A 19011-nucleotide genomic window follows, 5' to 3' on the forward strand; every position below is an offset into this window, starting at 1 on the left:
TGTTATTATCGAATAAGGTAAACGGTTAACTTGCAATAATTCAAGCGCAATTACGGCAATTTACGGCAAGTGCTGTGTGGCTACGGCACTAAAGAATTTAGCCACCCCTCTCTTCCCGTGGGTGTCGTAAGAGGCGACTAAGGGATAACAGGGTTCCACAACCACCTTGGAACTTAAGAAGCCGACCGATGACGGGATAACCATCCAACTGCTGGCTTTGAACTACACAGGCCGAAGACGGGCAGCAGCGTCTTCGGTGCGACAAAGCCAGTACTGCGATTACCAACCCGCCTGCCCAGCGTGGTGACTATGGGCAAAACACATGAGTTCACGTTATTTTGGCGTAAACTTGTGGAGGCCTATGTCCAGCAGTGGACTGTATAGGCTGTAATGATGATAATGATGATGATCATCATGAATTACGGCTTAGTTATGATTTTTTTTTATTCTTTAACGCATCTATAATAACTACCACTGTTTTATAGTTTACACATAATTTAAGAATTTGTGCTTTTATCATATGCAAACTCCGAAAATATCAATCACACTGGGACATTATATAAAGCGGCGAAGTAGGATTAGCTCAGGATCGTGGACACGAAGTTCTACCGAATTCTACCGTCGTTATTTTTTAATTTTTTTTATTTATATATAACTAGATCGGCAAACAAGCGTACGGCTCGCCTGATGGTAGGCGATTACCGTAGCTTACGTGCAACACCAGAAGCATCGCAAGCGCGTTGCCGACCCTATCCCCAATCCCCCAGGAGCTGTGATCATCTTACTCACCAACAGGAACACAACACTGCTTGAAAAGTGTTATTTAGCTGTGATTTTCTGTAATTCGGGCTGCTCTATCTTTGAGCAGGAAATTTCCTGCTTTATCCTACCTCATTTTTTTTTCAATTATGTATAAAATATCTAAACATTTCTAAATTAGTAACAGGTCGATATCTGTCCATAGGAGATATTTAGGAAAAACGGATTATATACGAGAGCAACAAAATAATTACTTTATATTTAATGTCTGTTTTTTTCTACATGGCGGCATAGCTTCACGAAATTTTATACAGTTCCTCATATGTAATCCCTGGAGGTCTAACATAAAACCTGAAGTTGTTTTTATTTTGATATACCGTCTTTAACATGAGTTATTATTATATTATATAACAGTTATAGCAAAATAATAACTAAGTTGCGTAGTTGTTTTACAATATAATAACACTAGAAGGGTATTTCTTTCTGTTACAGATACATTGTGAAGAGCTCAATAAGACCTTGCTTGAGTCGATAGTGACCTACTAACATACTAACGGTTGAGAAATTCAAAATCATCACGATTTTTTTAAAGTGATTCTGCAGCAAAATTAAAAAAACACTCACCACAATTTATATTATGTTGCTGATGCGGTGTTAGCGTGAAGAGGTTACTTCCGGTCTGGCTTCTGGTTGACCAATAATACTTCAGTATATTCAGTATATATAGTCACATATTCGAATGAGCGCTAGTCTAGCGATATCTTGACTGAATACGAAGCCTTCGAAGTGCGACTTAGTATCGTTATTTCAATTAACGCCTATACGACTCGTAGCTATATATTTGTTAGCAAAGTTAGGTTGCGCCGTGGAGATCGTCAGGAGAGTAGCAGCACGAAATAATACCAAAGATATTCGTAATGAAATGTGAGTTTTATTTCAATAAACTATCACTGCATTACACTGTCGGATTATAAAAGTAAAATACAATAATACAATTAATTTAACAATTTGTCACAAGTCACAAGCAGATGGAACGATTCAAGATGAAGAACGGAAGTGAAGTTAACAATAGACTATACGTCAACACGACTACAGTCATACCAAAGCCAATTACAATATCCGGTGTAGAGCATAGATACAAAATCTTTAACACTCCTCCTTAGGCTCTACATGGGATATAGTATTACAAATACAAAACATATTCAGTAACACACTACATCATGCTAAAACAAATACACATTCAAAAAACATAGGCACCTGATTATGACTACACAATGCAGAAAAAATAACATTTCACAATGCAACACATTAATGCATGATCACAATTCTATAATTATAAGTCATAAATCTTTAATGCACTTATATTTACAACAAACCATTAATACATGTCATTTATTTCAAATATAGTGTGATCCCTGTTATTAATTTAGACTACATACATTTAATTCTTTAATAAAACTATAGTGTTTTTCTCTACACAATGGTTTTGTAAACATATCTGCTACCATGCGCTCTGTTGGTAAGTATTTTACATCGAATAAATCTTTTTGCATTAAGTCCTTAACATAATGATACCGCAAGTCAATGTGTTTAGTTCGTCTATGGGAATATTCTTTTATTAGCAACAATTTTTGTGCGCTTTGGTTATCATTGTATACTACAACATTAAAAGTTTTGTTTAAAATTTCTGACAAGAAATTTCTCACAAAACATATGTCCTTACATACATCAGAAATAGCTAGGTATTCAGCCTCTGTACTAGATAATGCTATACAACGCTGTTTCCTAGCTTCCCAGTTTATGACATTCCTACCGAGTTTAATGATATACCCAGTATAAGACTTGCGATCTGATAAATCATTGGCCCAGTCTGCATCAGTGAATGCACCAATCGACAAACCACTACTCTTATAAAAATAAAGACCATAATTTGTCGTTCCCGCTAAATATCTTAATATTCTTTTAGCAGCACGCCAATGACTCATATCAAAGCATGTACCAAACTGACTTAGTTGGCTGCAGGCATATGAAATGTCTGGTCGCGTACAAACCGCTAAATACATAAGTGAACCTAAAAGCTCTCTATAATTATAAACGGAATCTTCTAAACATTTATCTGCTTTATCTAGCTTTAAGTTCACAGGCAAAGGTGTTGCGACCGGTTTACAATCCTGCATACAGAATTTACTTAACAGACGCTTAATGTAGTCTACTTGGTCTAAAATAATTACATTTTCCTTTCTTGTTACATTGATCCCTAAACAGCTCTTTAGTTCTCCTAAGTGTCTTATATCAAAGTGTTGCTGTAAAAGCGACAAAACACCTTTTATACAACCACTATGGAACACATATAAGTCATCTACATATAGAGCTATTATCACATATTCATTTTTGGATCTTTTTACATAAATACAGGGCTCACATTTTGACTGGCTAAAGCCGTTATTAGTTAAAATATTATGTATCTTAATATTCCATACACGACTAGCCTGTTTAAAGCCATATATGCTTTTCTTTAGTAAACAAACTTTATTTTTGTCTCCGTTACTAAAACCAATTGGCTGTTCCATATATATTGTTTCGCTAAGGTCGCCATTTAGAAACGCTGTAGTTACATCCAAATGATCTATCTCTAGGTTAAATTGAGTGGCAATAGAAAACAAAATCCTAAGGGTTGAATGCCTGACTACAGGAGAAAAAGTATCAGAATAATCTACCCCTTCTTTTTGCGTAAAACCCCGGGCAACCAATCTGGCTTTGAATTTATCAAACTTACCCGTGGCGTCGTGTTTTCTCTTATATACCCATTTAGACTTGATCACATTACCTGTTTTCGGGCGATCAACGAGCTCCCATACGCCATTTTTGATCATGGCACTGAACTCACTCTTCATAGCTTCAAGCCATTTATCTTTATCGCGTGAATTCATCGCCTCGTGGTATGACATGGGGTCACTTAGCGAAGCAGCATCAGCCATCATAGTAGACAGGTCGTAGTCCTTATATTTAATAGGCAATTTACCTCTATTATTACGCACTGGTCGTGGCGAGCAAGACGCATCTGTACCTACAGACAATGTCGGCTCTCCTCCTCGAGATGTAGATTCCGGCAGAGAAGAGTCAGTGCCAACAGGCATACCATCTTCATCACCTTCATCTCCGGTGCAGTAGTTGACGTCAGATAGCGGCGAGAAAGCATGTGGCGTACTCTCCGCGTCTGAAAGTACAGAAGAATCATCATTAGACCTTAAAATTTCATTATCTACTATATTATTATTTGTATTGATGTCAATATTTAAAAAATCATTCCTCATCTCATTACCATCTGCATGTGAATTATTATAAAATAATGTACTTGTATAATTTTCTATTTTAAATTCATCTTTGGTATATTTTCCAGCAAACTCGTTTTCTAAAAATGTAACTGTCCTTGAATGAGTTACTTTACGAGGATCCGCTGGGTCAACTAAACGGTAACCTTTACAATTATCACCATATCCTACAAATATATATTTCTTTGCCTTGGCATCAAGCTTTTGTCTTTTCTGATTAGGAACATGTGCATATGCAACGCAGCCAAAAGTACGCAAGTGACTAAGATCAATATTGGATCCGGTCCATTCGCATTCTGGTATTCTGTTTGACAACACGGCGGTAGGGCTTCTATTTTTTAAATAGATTGCTGTCATCACAGCTTCCCCCCAAAAACGATTCGACAACCCAGATTCCAGTAACATAGCACGTGCTTTATCAAATATTGTCCTATTGACACGCTCCGCCACGCCGTTCTGCTGAGGGCAATAAGGCATAGAGGTTTGGTGAACTATCCCTTCCTTCTTTAGATGATTAGATAATTTATTATTGCAGTACTCGGTTCCGTTGTCAGTACGTAATACCTTAATAGGCAATCCTGTCTGTTTTTCTACCATAGCTTTAAAAGAAACAAAATGGGAACTTACTTCATCTTTAGACTTCATGAGGTATCCGAAGGTCTTCCTCGTACAGTCATCAGTGAAGGTCAACAAGTAGCGGGCTCCGCCCCAAGTGCTGACTTGCACCGGTCCAGCCACATCCGAGTGCACCAGCTCCAGAGGTTTGGCAGCACGTCTTCCACTAGCTTGAGGAAAAGATGCCTCATGCATCTTGCCTGACAAGCAAGAGACACAGCTGGCAGGTTCCATTGAATTGTCTTCCTGAAAAACAACACCAGAACACTGACCACCACCTCCCAGGATACTTACACTTGAGTGGTTTAGATGACCAAGGCGCTTATGCCATAAGCTTTTAGGCACAGACGCAGCTGTGTGAACACTCACTGTCCCCTGCCTAGGATGAAGGGGCTTGGAGTGATCAGGGGGTAAGGACCTACCTTGCTGAACTTTAAATTTATAAAGCCCATTTGTTTTACAAGCTGAGAAAATTTGGCTGCCTGAGATTTTTGTATTCTGATTATATACAGTACATAAGTTATCCTTAAAAACTACAGTGTAACCTTTGGCAGTAATTTGGCTGACAGACATTAAATTATTTGACAGTTGAGGCACCAGAAGTACATTTGACAAACTAATACTTGAACTTACTTGTATCTTGCCTATTGCTTTACTTGAAAGCTCTTCCCCATTGGCGACGGATATAATATAATTCCTATCCTTAATATCACACATGAGATTCAAGTCCCTACACATGTGAGCAGTAGCTCCGCTATCAATAATGAATTCGCTTGAGCTCGAATCGGCGAAGGCAGCAGCAAAGAGAGTGTGTTCCTTCTCCCTATTACTCTCCTCACGCCGTCTCTTGAAGCATCGTTTGGCTACATGTCCTTGACGTTTACAATATGTGCAGGTTACCATCTTCTTGTTGGTGTGTGTTGTTTGATTTTTCACTACATATGCCGATGAAGATTTGTCGGTGCTACGCCTATGGTCCTCAAGTAGTAGTCTGGTCCTCACTAATTCACTTGTCAATGTGCTAGCAATCGACCCCGCCGCAAGACTTGATACGACTATGTCAAACTGTTCGGGCAATCCTGACAACATTATCTCTGCCACTTCAGCATCTTCAATTGTCTTTCCTATATCAGAGAGTTGCTGTACTAAGTGCATTATAGCCTCAATGTATTCAGACATCGATGAGTATTGATTATAGTCGATCCTGTGCAACTGACGAAGTAAGACTACGCGACGATATAGTCCTTTGTCTTCGAAACTAGCAGCTAGTTTAGTCCAAGCCTCATGAGCTGTTTTACACTGCCTGACGTATTGATAAAGCGCGGGTTGAAGCGATAGAACAATGCGAGCTAACGCCTTCCTATCAGCTACAGCATCAGTGACCGCTTCGGTGCTTACACAACTCCACAAATTTTCCAAAGTTAATTGCATTTCCATAGCAAACTTCCAGCTAGAATAATTGGAGCACCCCGCCAGCTTTTCGATATGATGAATTGTACTCACATTTGATTCGGCCATTTTGTTCGTGCGCAAAACTCTCTATTCCTCGGGCCTGGGCCCATAACCTGTTAGCAAAGTTAGGTTGCGCCGTGGAGATCGTCAGGAGAGTAGCAGCACGAAATAATACCAAAGATATTCGTAATGAAATGTGAGTTTTATTTCAATAAACTATCACTGCATTACACTGTCGGATTATAAAAGTAAAATACAATAATACAATTAATTTAACAATTTGTCACAAGTCACAAGCAGATGGAACGATTCAAGATGAAGAACGGAAGTGAAGTTAACAATAGACTATACGTCAACACGACTACAGTCATACCAAAGCCAATTACAATATCCGGTGTAGAGCATAGATACAAAATCTTTAACAATATTATAATCTTAAAATTGGTTAGATAATAACACAGCAGCGGGGTCGACATCGCTGTGCAGTTTTGGCAAGTAATGTTTATGATACATCTCAATCTGTTGAAAATAAAAACTACATTTGTCAGTTACTATCACTGAGCTGAGCGTGGTCGTGGAATTTTATTTACATTCTTCTATCACACCCTTGTATTACGATTTACTTGATAGCTATACCATGCCGACTGCTATAGCCGTGGACTTAATAACGCACTTAGAAAATTTCGTCAACTGACCGACGCTGCTACTGCATGACTGCTTGTTTAATGGTATATAAATGTATATATAACCTATGGTTTAATGTCTCACGGTCTGTTACTGTGGGGTAATGCGAAAGATATTGAGACTGTATATATTTTGCAAAAAAAGGGCTATAGTAATATTTCGTATCCCTTATAGGTAGGCATACCGATTCTCAATAAAAATGTGGCACTCGAAGATCATAGAATGATGAAAAGGTAACAACACTACAAGGTGATATTTCAAAATTGTCCTTATACACATATAAGTGCAAAATATCTCGAGAAAAATGTGTGAGTTATTTATTTTAGCTTAAGATAATTATTAAACGTGCCTAAAGAAAATGGAGTTATGAAATTTTGTTTGGCCGCAATTCGGACTCTATTAATATATGTATATAATTACAGTCCGAAAGTTTGTACACGAATATATTTGTAAGAAAATGTTAGGATGTACACTTAAACCTTAGAGTATTTCTGATTTTTTTACATTTTAACAACTTTAAGGGTGTTTATAGACGAAATATTATATTGTTATATACAATTGTATTTGCTCGCAAACGAAAAAAAAACCGACTTCAATTACATCGACAAGTAATACAACGTAGGTAGACGAAAATATAGTCAAGTAAATAAATACGCGTTATCAAAGATTACCCAAAAAGTTATTGTCAGATCTCGATGAAATTTAAATGTGAACACATGATAAACATCAAAATCGGTACAACCAATAAAAAGTTATGCGGTATACAACGTAGGTCGACGAAAAAATAGTGAAGTAGAAACGCATTATTAGATATAACTCGAAAAGTAGTTGTTAGATCTCCAATAAATTTAAATGGGACTAAATGACACACACCACCTTTCGATTAAAATTGTTTGTCGAAATCAGTTCACCCAATCAAAAGTTCTGAAGTAACATACATAAAAGAAAATACAGTCGAATTGAGAACCTCCTCCTTTTTTGGAAGTCAGTTAAAAAGGATTTAAATCTCTCGCCTTAAATTCGTTTTAATCTATGTAAAAATCGATTTAGCCATATGTCAAATGAATAAGACTTTTATGTTTTCAGTCTCTTACTTTTATTAAATGCCTCTTTACCTGAGTAAACACACAATTCTCAAAAATAATTATTTCATGCAAAGTAATCAAGTAACAATCACTTCTTTTTTAAAACTATGTAACATAATATAAAATGTCCACAATAATGGATATCCAGTCAAAATTAATAATTATTGTATACCTCGAACTAATAAATGCTTATAAAATTCATATCACACTACAAAAAATATTCTCAGAGTTGAGTGAATGATGATAAATAGAAAACTACGAATGAACTTTACGAGACTTATTTTTCGAAGGCGTCGACGAAAAGTTACAATTAAATGTCAAGTCATCTGTGAATATATCAGACATCGAAATGGCATCGTTTTTATTAGAGCTTCTTGTGTGAAACTCTTCAATATTTTCTTTTTCAGGCATTTTAAATTCTGAACAGCGCACGGAATTCTGGCTCGAACTCTGACACGGTGGGTAAAAGTGCATACTGTCTGTTGATGTTTCGTCTCTGTATCCACTATCCGCTCTCACCCAATTAATATTCGATATTTCCTTAAAAACAGACTTACTTGACTCCATCTTAGTCACAGTCAACTCTGAGGGTTTTATGGCACTTTCGTAGTAACTAGAAGCGTTTGCGTAGAAAGTATTTTCGTTAAATCCACTATCGAGTCGCTTCAAACTATCCGAACTGTCGCCAGTTTTTATACTATTCGTATTGTAGTCGAACTGAGATACATTATCAGTCAAAAGTTTGAGATCAACGTTGTTAAAGTCTACTTTCTTATCTTCCATATTTAATGAATTTTCATAATTGTCTAAGCTATTATCTAAGGACATGTGCAGTGGACTGGGTACGGTAGACGCACGAATTTTACTAATCTCGTGGGATAGAAGATTTGATCTATGTTTAATTCTAATAGGTGTCTCATCTAATAAATTTACACAAAGTATTTTAGTGGAAGACTGCATTTCATGCGTTAGTTCCTTTGAAGATTCCGTCTTAACTAATTGCTGGATGCTAGTGTCTTCTACGATTGACCAAGATACACGTTTGTTATCTGAAGAACTTTCTGAATCTGTTGAAATATATTTTGATTAGTATAAAATATAGATTAATACAATATGTAAGTAAAATATCAATTGGTAATATTTAACATTTTTATCATATACGCTTGAAGATTTTTATTTACATTGTCTATGTAACAAAAGAGTCTATCTACTGTATTTATGTTTAGGTCTGCCAAAAAGTTTATAAAGCACATCAACTGAATACTCAGAAATTCTGCACAGAAACTGTTAAAAATAATCTGTACACGTCGATTTGCCTTTTGATCACAATAAATATTTTATAGATAATTAAAATTTTAAAATTTAAATTTCAAAGACTACCTTTGAAACTATTGAAATATATCATTTTTTATATAATAATGAATGTTAACCTTAACAATGAATGTTTTCAAAATATATATTTTATTTTTTATTAAAACTATAATTAGGAACAGTAACAAATTCAATATTAATTTCCGTTTACTTTATAAATAAAAACACTTCTTGGACTATGCATTCCACTAGGATTTGAATAATGTGTCTGGAAACACATACAGCTTACAAGGTTAAGCACTTAGATCACGATAAACATTTGTATTAACATATAGTTAGCGGGTTAGATTGCCATGTGTGTAAATCTAACCAATGCCAAAAAATTTGAATTTAATAGTATTAAAAAATAAATACCTTGAGAATTATTGAGGATAGACCCATCAACACTCATGTCAGTACTGAAGTCGAGTTTCTGGACTGACCGGCTCCTGTTTAAGCTCGACAAACTGACACTGCGTTTCTCTAATAAGGAACCACTCCTGCTTCTTTGCGGAGAATCTTTAAGTGATGTACTTCTTTTTAAAATTAATTTATTAGGTGTCGTTTTACAAAAACATGTACCTTTCTTTTCACTTTCTACGTCAGAAACAATGCAATCGAGACAAGTTGCCATTGTTTCACATTCCGGTGAAGTGAAATTATTTTTCTGAAATAAGTATAAAAGGCATTTCATATTATAATCAAGTTATAAAAAATAAACTTCTTAGTATAATATAAGAATATAAACGAGTGTGCTTTAGATAACACAACTGAAGTAAAAGTTCATTAGTTGCCCCTACTTGTAATAAACGGTAACTGTCTCTCTTTCTATCTCCACTAACATCTCCCTCTCAATTTCCGTTCGCCTCGCCCGCTTACACTTTTCATATCGCTCCCGTCACGCATTCACTAGCGTACTCAAGTCAAGCGTGCGTAAAGAATTTTTACTTAAATAAAATATTTTCCTTTATGGATTATACACTTTTAACCTATCATTGATAATTTAAAGGCATTAAAAATCATTCAACTGCATTTTAACCACATCACAACTAAAACAGAACATATCCCTTTTAATTACTATTAGAACTTAAGGAAATATTTTACTATTGATTAGAAAAAAAAAAATTGTTTAAGTCTTACTTCTTCATCGCTGGATGTAACTTTGGTGACTGGAGATATAGAAGTACTTGCGAATGAAGATGGTGTTTTTGTGATCTGGTCACTGCGCTTTGGTGTCCTAAATTCGATCGGACTAAAGCAGGGCTCACCGAAGTCAACGACGTCAAGTATTTTGTTACGGTAACATGGTTTGTTGTTTATTTGACCTTTGTGGAGTGGTGTGCCAAACGTCCGTTTCATACCTCTTGCCACTAAATCACAACTCTGTAAAGTTTTTTTATTTTTAAATTATAGTAACAGATAGATTAAGTAAGAAAAGCAGATGAATTAGATGTATAATAAAAGAATTATTTAGGATTAATTACTAGTTTTTTATTGAGATATAATTAGTGTGTGTGTACACTGCAATAAGAGAAAATTATTTATTCATTTTTCGATTATAGAAATCTATTAAAATTTTATATAGTATGTAAATAATTTATATTTTCATTAAACAATGTTGTGATGTTCTAGTTCGACGACGCGTTGGCGTAGCGCTCATAGCACTGGCTGTTACGCTGGCGGTCGCGGGTACGATTCCCGCTCACGACAGACATTTGTATCGGCCATATAGATGTTTGTCGTGGTCTGGGCGTTGTGTTTGTGTATTGTGTGTGTTTCCAGACCCCCAACACAGGAGAAAATCCTACTAGGCGCCGTTGAGTGTGAAGCGTTTATTAATTTTATTAGTTTATTAAGTTAACAGAAACAAAATAGGAAAATTTCAGCTAAAACTTTGCACAGATTCTTGCCGATTTTCAGAATCAAATATGAAAACTTTAATAATTTAAATAGGCTTCACAAGCACTTCTGAAAAGTCACTATGTAAACTAAACATAGTTCTGGACTATAGATTCTGTAGTGTGTTAGTTGGAATAGTTGCTCTTTTAGAAACCATAAATACATTACGTAACAAATTTAATAAATATCCTAAATAAAAACTAACATTAGTTTTTACATACTGTCAATTGTAATATTACTTTTGAGATTTTATTATAGAGGCAAATACGCCATTTAGCCTATGAAGTTAAAATCTACTTTTTGAAGTCAGATTAGAGTAAAAAAGTTACTATTACCTCTTTTGTTATTTTTGTTAAAATATTAAACAGCTTGTGGATATATAAACCCATATTATTAAAATATTTACATTAGGCAACAGTTTAAAGAATACTAGCTATAAATTACCAAGTCAGGACTAAATAAGACAGGGGTGTGAGCTTCATAGGTGGAGGGAGGCCGTTGTTCTGTCGTAATCTCATCATCTGTTTGTTCAGATTCATCATGCTCCATATCAATGTGCTCTTCGAAAAACAATTTTCGTCTTAACGATCCATTTGCAGTAATTTCATATTCACCAAACATATCATTTTCCTAAAAATTTTAATACGAGATAAACAGTCTAAATATATTTAAAAATTACTTATATTACTAAACAGAAAAAAAAATCATTTATCTGTATCATAATTATTATACATACACTTAAAACTTTAACCTATTGTTAATGATAAGGTAATATAACTAGATTTGACATCAACCACTCTGGTGTAGTGGTGCGTGTAGTCACCGAAAACACCGACGGTTTGCGGATTCAATTCCCGCTTGGGATGGATATTTGTATTTTTACAAATATTTCTTTCTGGTTTGGATGTCTGGCCTTGCGAGTCTCCTCACCTTACCTCGGTGAGCACGTAAAGCCATCGGTCCCGGTTGTTATCATAAATATCTATTGTCGATTGTTACTTATATTAGCGATACATATCCCCCAACCCATTGTGGAGCAGCGTGATAGATTAAGCTCCAAACCTTCTCTTACATGGAGAAAGATGCCTTTGGGATGGACCAGTAGGATGTTACAGGCTGAATCTTAACTTGTGATACCAGAATTACTTCTGTGCCTCCTGTGACGAGTGATAGAAGTTAGAAATTATCATTTTACAGGAGAGCAATATCAGTTTTATGTATGAACTAAATGGGCTAGGTACATTAGAGTATCATCTTTTGTAGGATAAAATATTCTCTTTCAATACACATTTAAGTTTTACATTTAATTTCCGTAACTATAGCAGATAGAAGAACATGAATTGGACCAAAAAGTCATTACTTTGTTCATTAATGCTCATGTTAAAATCACAAAAATAGTATAACTTGATTTATTTAATTTATCAGAGAAATTCTTCTTCATTGTCAAATTGTCATTTAAATATTAAATCTTGATTAAGCTAAACTATAGTTATAACCTTTTATAAGGTTATAACCTAGAACCTGAAACAAGACCCACAAGGACAGCACAAAAACGCAACACAACCATCCAGATCACGGCAAACATCTGTATGGCTAATACAAATGTTTGTCATGTGCGGGGATCAAACACGCAACCGCCAGCACAATAGCCACAATACAGTGCTGTGACCGTTGTGCAAATGCAGTGTTTATTACAGTTACTATTGATCATTAGAAAAGGGTGCAAATGTGCAATTGCTTTTTAAATGACATACCTGTGTATAAGTGCAGAATGGCTCTAAAACTTTCTCTAACTCAGGAGGTAGTTTTGGTGGTAATGTAAGCACAGTTTGAGCTGAAACTAAAAAAAATATTGATTGTAATAAAAAGACCACATGCATTTTAGTTCACTCATATTTAACACTAATATGATATGGATGATATGGATATAGTACAGTATAGTCATATAGTGGCAGTGGCATGTTAGTCAATATGGTAATATCATATTTGATGTTAAAAAAGAACAAACATTTATGTCTTGAGAATTTTTATCACTCTTCAACTCTGTTTTGAAATTACAAAATATACTAATGTTAATATATTTTTTGATTATTTTGATTTTATTGAATTGTATAAATTATTTGTTAAATTTAATGTTATTTCTTTACAAAAATCTATAGATAAAGGTAGAATTTGTAATCAATTTAACTAACGCATTGGGTTACTGTAATGTTAGTTTTAAGTTTTTTATGCATAAATAAATAAAAATAAAATAAATAAATAATTTAATGTCAACAACAAACTGTTGTAACATAAGTAAAATTGTACCTTCTCGGACTGATGTTGTCTTTTCACTAATGTAGCTAGAGATGATGAGATTACTGGCATCTGAAGATGTCTGCAGTGGCTTTACTTTTTTTGTTGTTTCTAATGGACTAGGCATAACCATCTCCTGTGAAAAAAACCTGAAATACACAATTTTGATTAAATTATATTTCTGGACAATGTTGTCAACTCCTTCAGCTTTAATGACAAAAAATTGTAATACATAACATTAAGTTATGGGTATATTTAAATGAAAAAATACATATGTACCTTTCATTTGCCTCCTCTGCTATCTTTTCTAACGCTGGATCAGGCGATGGCTCAAATTGACTATTGCATGCAACTATATCGGCGGGCACTAAGGTACATGCTTGGTCGATATCCCATTTAAATGAACCGTTGTTAGACGTTTTGTACATTTTGCACATACCGGGGCTAAAAATACATACAGTTCAAAATATATAGAACAAAAATGTGATCGTTGAAATGCATTAGTACGTACCTGCATATTGGTTTGTGTAAACTTTCTATTAAAACTTTATCAAAAGGATTGCGAACTTTGTTCCTCGTGGGAGGTGTAAATTTTTTATTATTGTTTGGACTATCATTTTTATCAGTCATTTCGAAACGAAGTAAATATTTAATGCCTAACACAACAATAACATCTAACCGCTTCGATCCATAATTTAAATAATAGAAGTATCCTTATTTGCAGAGTATACACCGAAATCATATGTAACAATATTTATACTTAAGATAATATGTAAACAACTTCATTTAATTCTATTATAGCTGTTTAAATTCAGAGAAAATCAAAATGACAGTTACATTTTGTAATTTTAAACAACTAATATTTTTACCGTAGACAGAGTAAACTAGTTTACTCTGTCTACGATTTTTACACACACACGACCCCAATGTTTGACGTAATGACGTTTTGTTTTATTGCACAAATGCACATTGCATAATTCAGTGTTACCAGAAATTTTTGCCCGTCTGATCGACACAGTACCGAGAAATTACAGTGTTTTCGAAACATTATCGTACACCCAACAAAAAAATTCCAATTCAAGTTTTTAAGTAAATTACATTGAATAACTGTTTTCAAATTTCAGTGCTTCAAATTATCATAGAAATACTTAACAAAAATTTCAGTGGACCAAAAAATAAAGTCATCGTTGCTTCAAATTATCGTACAAAAATTGAATAATCTATTTCAAATTTTAGACGGCCAACAAAAGTCACAACTTAGTCACGGTGCCGATCAATGGGCTCAGCAGCACCATATCGTCTGCATAGCTAATGTTATTGATGCACGTTCCGCCTACATGGCATCCTATGTAGGTACTGCTGAGCCCCTCGGTTTCAGTTTATTAATATACAAGTTAAAAAGCTTGGGTGAGGTCAACCACTACTAAACTAATTATTTTAGTTGTAACTGAAAATTATTGATTAAAGGTAGTCCTGGACATTTGACCACTTCGGTGTCTTCCTTTGAAGTCTATAAAGCGTCTAAATGCCACTCCTTCCGGCCAAAATTCACCTTTAAAAAAATATGCTATTTTACTTTTAGGCACATAAGTGCATATTTGTGCAGTCCTTTTGGGTTTCTCCACCGTGCCTCGGAGAGCACGTTAAGCCGTCGGTCCCGGTTGTTATCATGTACACCTGATAACGATCGTTACTTATAGTAGGGAATATATCCGCCAACCCGCATTGGAGCAGCGTGGTGGATTAAGCTCTGATCCTTCTCCTACATGGGGAAAGAAGCCTATGCCCAGTAGTGGGATATTACAGGCTGAAGCGCAGTTTTAGGCACATAACCTTTGTATACATCATAATCTTATGGGATTTTCATAATAACTTTCTCCAAATCAACAGAGACTTATATCTTATTTTTTGCTATGTTATAAATATACAACGGTATTCATATATCCGCCGCTTTAAAATTTATATTTGATTCGACAACGGCTTTCCCTTTGTTACCAACACATCGATTTTTGAATCTTTTTTTATGTACTAATATCCATTTTTTATTTTCTTCTGGAGGCTTCCATTCACCCTGTTCCATAACTTTAGTGTAAGATTTTCTCTCCTGTGGCTTGTGGTCATTGTAGAACGGCCCGTCTGACGGTATTGTAGGTGGAGGAACATTCAACGCATGAGTCATACGCTCGCTCGGCGCGGCGCTAGCTTTGATTTGTTTACCTCTTCGAGCGATCCGCTCACAGCTGACTCGACGAAGTCAGCCAGTGACACACCGATATTCATTTGTTCGGTCGATAATTTGTTTTCACTACTACCCTCTTCGGGATGTTGATTTTTGTAACGGTTTTTTCTGCTCGGTGTAATGAGCAAGGCAGCACCCTCACAAATGTCCTTCTCATTGCTGAAAGGCTGCAACTCCATAGAACCACTGTTTCGAAACTTTCTAATATACAAGCTCGCCTCTTCGGATTTCTGTTTCTAGGAAAATTATTTACAACCGAGGCAACTTTCAGCGTTTCAATGACATGTTTCAGTATATTTAAATCCTCCTTACTTGTATAGCAATGAAAAATATTGTTGAGATCCTGACGACTGTTCACAAAGTCCTTGAGAATTTGTGTTACATCGACGTGGTCGAAAAGAACTGGGGATAGTTTTTGCAACTACCGTGCAACGAAGATCGGTAGAACTTCTGGATCAGCTTCTTTCAGCGTACAGAGGATGTCATCAATATCTCTTACAGTCTTCCCATCAAGTTTTCTTATCTTCATTTGCTTCGATAACGATTCATACAGCAACCGTTTCGCAGTCACAATATCACTTTAAGAGAACGCCGTGACACATTTACGGCTGCCTCATCCATAATGTCCATTTTATCACAAATTAAGGCAAGCATTTCATTAATTACAATATTACAAGACACATTTTACAGTTGTTGACATTTTGATTTAAAAAAGAAATGTCACGTAGCTCGGAAATTAGCGACCGACCGCTAGCGCGTGTTAAACCGAACTGATGATATAGTATTGATATTTGAATTTGGTGTACGTAAACGGCCTAAGTATATCGCATTACGTTAAAATATTTTTTTTTTAATATAAGAGGGGGCAAACGGACAGTTGGCTCACCTGATGGTAAGTGAAAAACAACATCCACAGACACCCGCTCACAGAACATATATAGCACCCGCTACATCAAAGGATTAGCAGGCGCGTTGCCGGCCTTTCAAAAAGGAATATGCTCTTCTTTTGAAGGTCCCTAGGTCGTATTGGTTCGGAAATACCCTAGGTGGCAGCTGGTTCCATAGAGGTCGTGCGTGGTAGAAAAATAATAATATGATTTAATGCCACATGCTGATGCCTCACTTATCAATCCCTCGCGCAGCGTAACACGGTGCGGGGATTCTCGCGTGTCGAATTGAACCAAGGAACTTATACCAAGTGATGTGATCTCCTTGTTAAGCATGAAGGTTACATGTTATTTAATTACCTTCTTTATAATATTAGATAATACTATGACATAATCATCAGTGTCATTCTGTCAAAATATCAATACCTAATTATTTACTATGTCTTATTTTATTGTTGAATACAGCCAATATTCTATTTGGTTCTGTCTTTATCTGTATCAATTTATTCAACAATAATTTTGTGTTTTGCTGATATTGTGCTCGCTATGCCTGACGAAAAGGAAAAGTCTTCCTCAATATCTCGGTATCTACGTCCCGAACGTTTTGACGTGGAACCCGCAGTGGCCGGCTCAGACCTGAAATGGATTCATTGGAAGTACTCATTTGAAAATTTTATCGCACAGGAAGCCGCTTCGGCTGACGATGCCCTTAAGTACAAACTCCTTGTAAACCATATCTCGCCATCGATATTTAATTTCATTCAAGCTTGCAACACGTACGTTGATGCTATGACCACTCTCAGTACCACCTACGAGAAACGAAAAAATATTACCTTGGCTCGGCATCGTCTTGCTACTAGAAAGCAACAGCCTGGCGAAACGTTAGCTGAGTATTCGAGATCTCTTGCCATTCTTGCTCGTGAATGTCACTTCAAAGCTGTTACTGCTAATGAACATCAAAACGAAACCGTATGTGGTACGTTCATTGCCGGAATATTGTCACAGAAAATAAGAGAAAGGCTGCTAGAAAAATCTACTATGTCTCTGGAAGAAACATTGAATCTGGCAATATCTTTAGAAACTGCTGAAAATACTTCACGATTACTTACAGTATCATCTCCATCAACGTCTGCTGTTCCTGTTAATGCAATCTCTGAAACTCAAGCACCGCAACCACAGTTCAATTTAGCAGCAACAAGAACTCAAAATTTTCAATACAGTCGCCCTACGCAAAGTGACCGCCGATGCTTTTTCTGCGGTGGCAATGTTCATCAAAGGATCAAGTGCCCCGCTAATAATGCCCAATGTCAACTTTGCTCCAAAAAAGGACATTTTGCAACCCTTTGCCGTAGTTCAAGACCAGGTCAACGTACAGTAAATGTTATTACCACAGACGATGACGACGTTACTCAACCCCAAGTTACCGATTCTCATTTGTCAATTATATCCGCTGCTGCTCCATCCAGCCTACGCAAAGCTACCATTCCTATTACCTTGAACAACTATCAAGCAGATGCGCTACTCGACACCGGAAGTTCAATCAGCTTTATCGATAAGAATACTGCTCTAACCATGAACCTTAAACGAAAGCCCTGTCGACAAGCGATAACTTTAGCATCTCTTAACAATATATCGTATGTCGAGGGACTATGCTACGCTACAATTCAGATTGGTGAACATATATACCAGCATCAACCTCTGCTCATTGTTGGCGATCTGTGTGCTGACGTTATCATTGGGCATGATATATTAGGAAAACACTCATCATTTGAACTTCAATTCGGAGGAGACAAAAGGCCCTTGAAAGTTTGCAATGTAATGGAGGCATCTGTCCCACCAGCTTCAGTTTTTACCAATCTTTCACCAAATATAAAACCTATAGCTATTCGCTCCAGACGGCATTCTCAAGAAGACCAAGAATTTATATCTAACGAAATAAGCAACTTACTTAAAGACAAGGTTATCGAACCCAGTATCTCGCCTTGGAGGGCACAAGTACTCGTTACTAGTGATGGCTATCATCGGAAGCGTCTTGTCATTGACTATTCCCAAACTATAAATAGATTTACGGAACTAGATGCATATCCTTTACCTAACATCGATTCTATCATAACTCAAGTCGCTAAATACAATATTTATAGCCAAAAACAACAATACAATACATCGCACTAACAACATCGGCTCCTCAATAAAAATTCTGCAAAAATAGAATCTTTAGCCAAGCGCCACAGTGGGTGTGCCAAGTGATTTTCGGAAGTGCTTTTCACATCATACCCTGCGGGCAAACCCGTAACCCCAAGGGGACCGGAGTAACAAGACCTAAGTTTTAAATCATTGATACAAGCAGAAAGGATCGTCGCAATAAATTGAGAGTTAGATCAACAGAGAGTTGGTGATAAGACCCTTGCAACGAC

The 19011-nt window shown here is 36.0% G+C and overlaps 2 protein-coding genes across 2 annotated transcripts; one reads left to right on the plus strand and one right to left on the minus strand.

Annotated features, from left to right (window-relative positions):
* Positions 1-7920: 7920 nt before the first annotated feature.
* On the minus strand, positions 7921-14334 carry LOC123654609. Its single transcript, XM_045590505.1, has 8 exons — positions 13983-14334; positions 13751-13915; positions 13484-13620; positions 12931-13016; positions 11621-11806; positions 10418-10660; positions 9653-9944; positions 7921-8988 (listed from the first exon to the last, which is right to left on the minus strand). Exons 1-8 carry the CDS (start codon positions 14099-14101, stop codon positions 8183-8185), a joined length of 2034 nt encoding a protein of 677 aa, XP_045446461.1. The 5' UTR covers positions 14102-14334; the 3' UTR covers positions 7921-8182.
* A 2809-nt stretch (positions 14335-17143) lies between these two features.
* On the plus strand, positions 17144-18769 carry LOC123654542. The gene has a single exon (XM_045590441.1). The coding sequence runs from the start codon at positions 17144-17146 to the stop codon at positions 18767-18769; it is 1626 nt and encodes a 541-aa protein (XP_045446397.1).
* The last annotated feature ends 242 nt before the right edge of the window (positions 18770-19011 follow it).

Source organism: Melitaea cinxia, chromosome 6 (assembly GCF_905220565.1).
Source record: "Melitaea cinxia chromosome 6, ilMelCinx1.1, whole genome shotgun sequence".
Lineage (NCBI taxonomy): Eukaryota > Metazoa > Arthropoda > Insecta > Lepidoptera > Nymphalidae > Melitaea > Melitaea cinxia.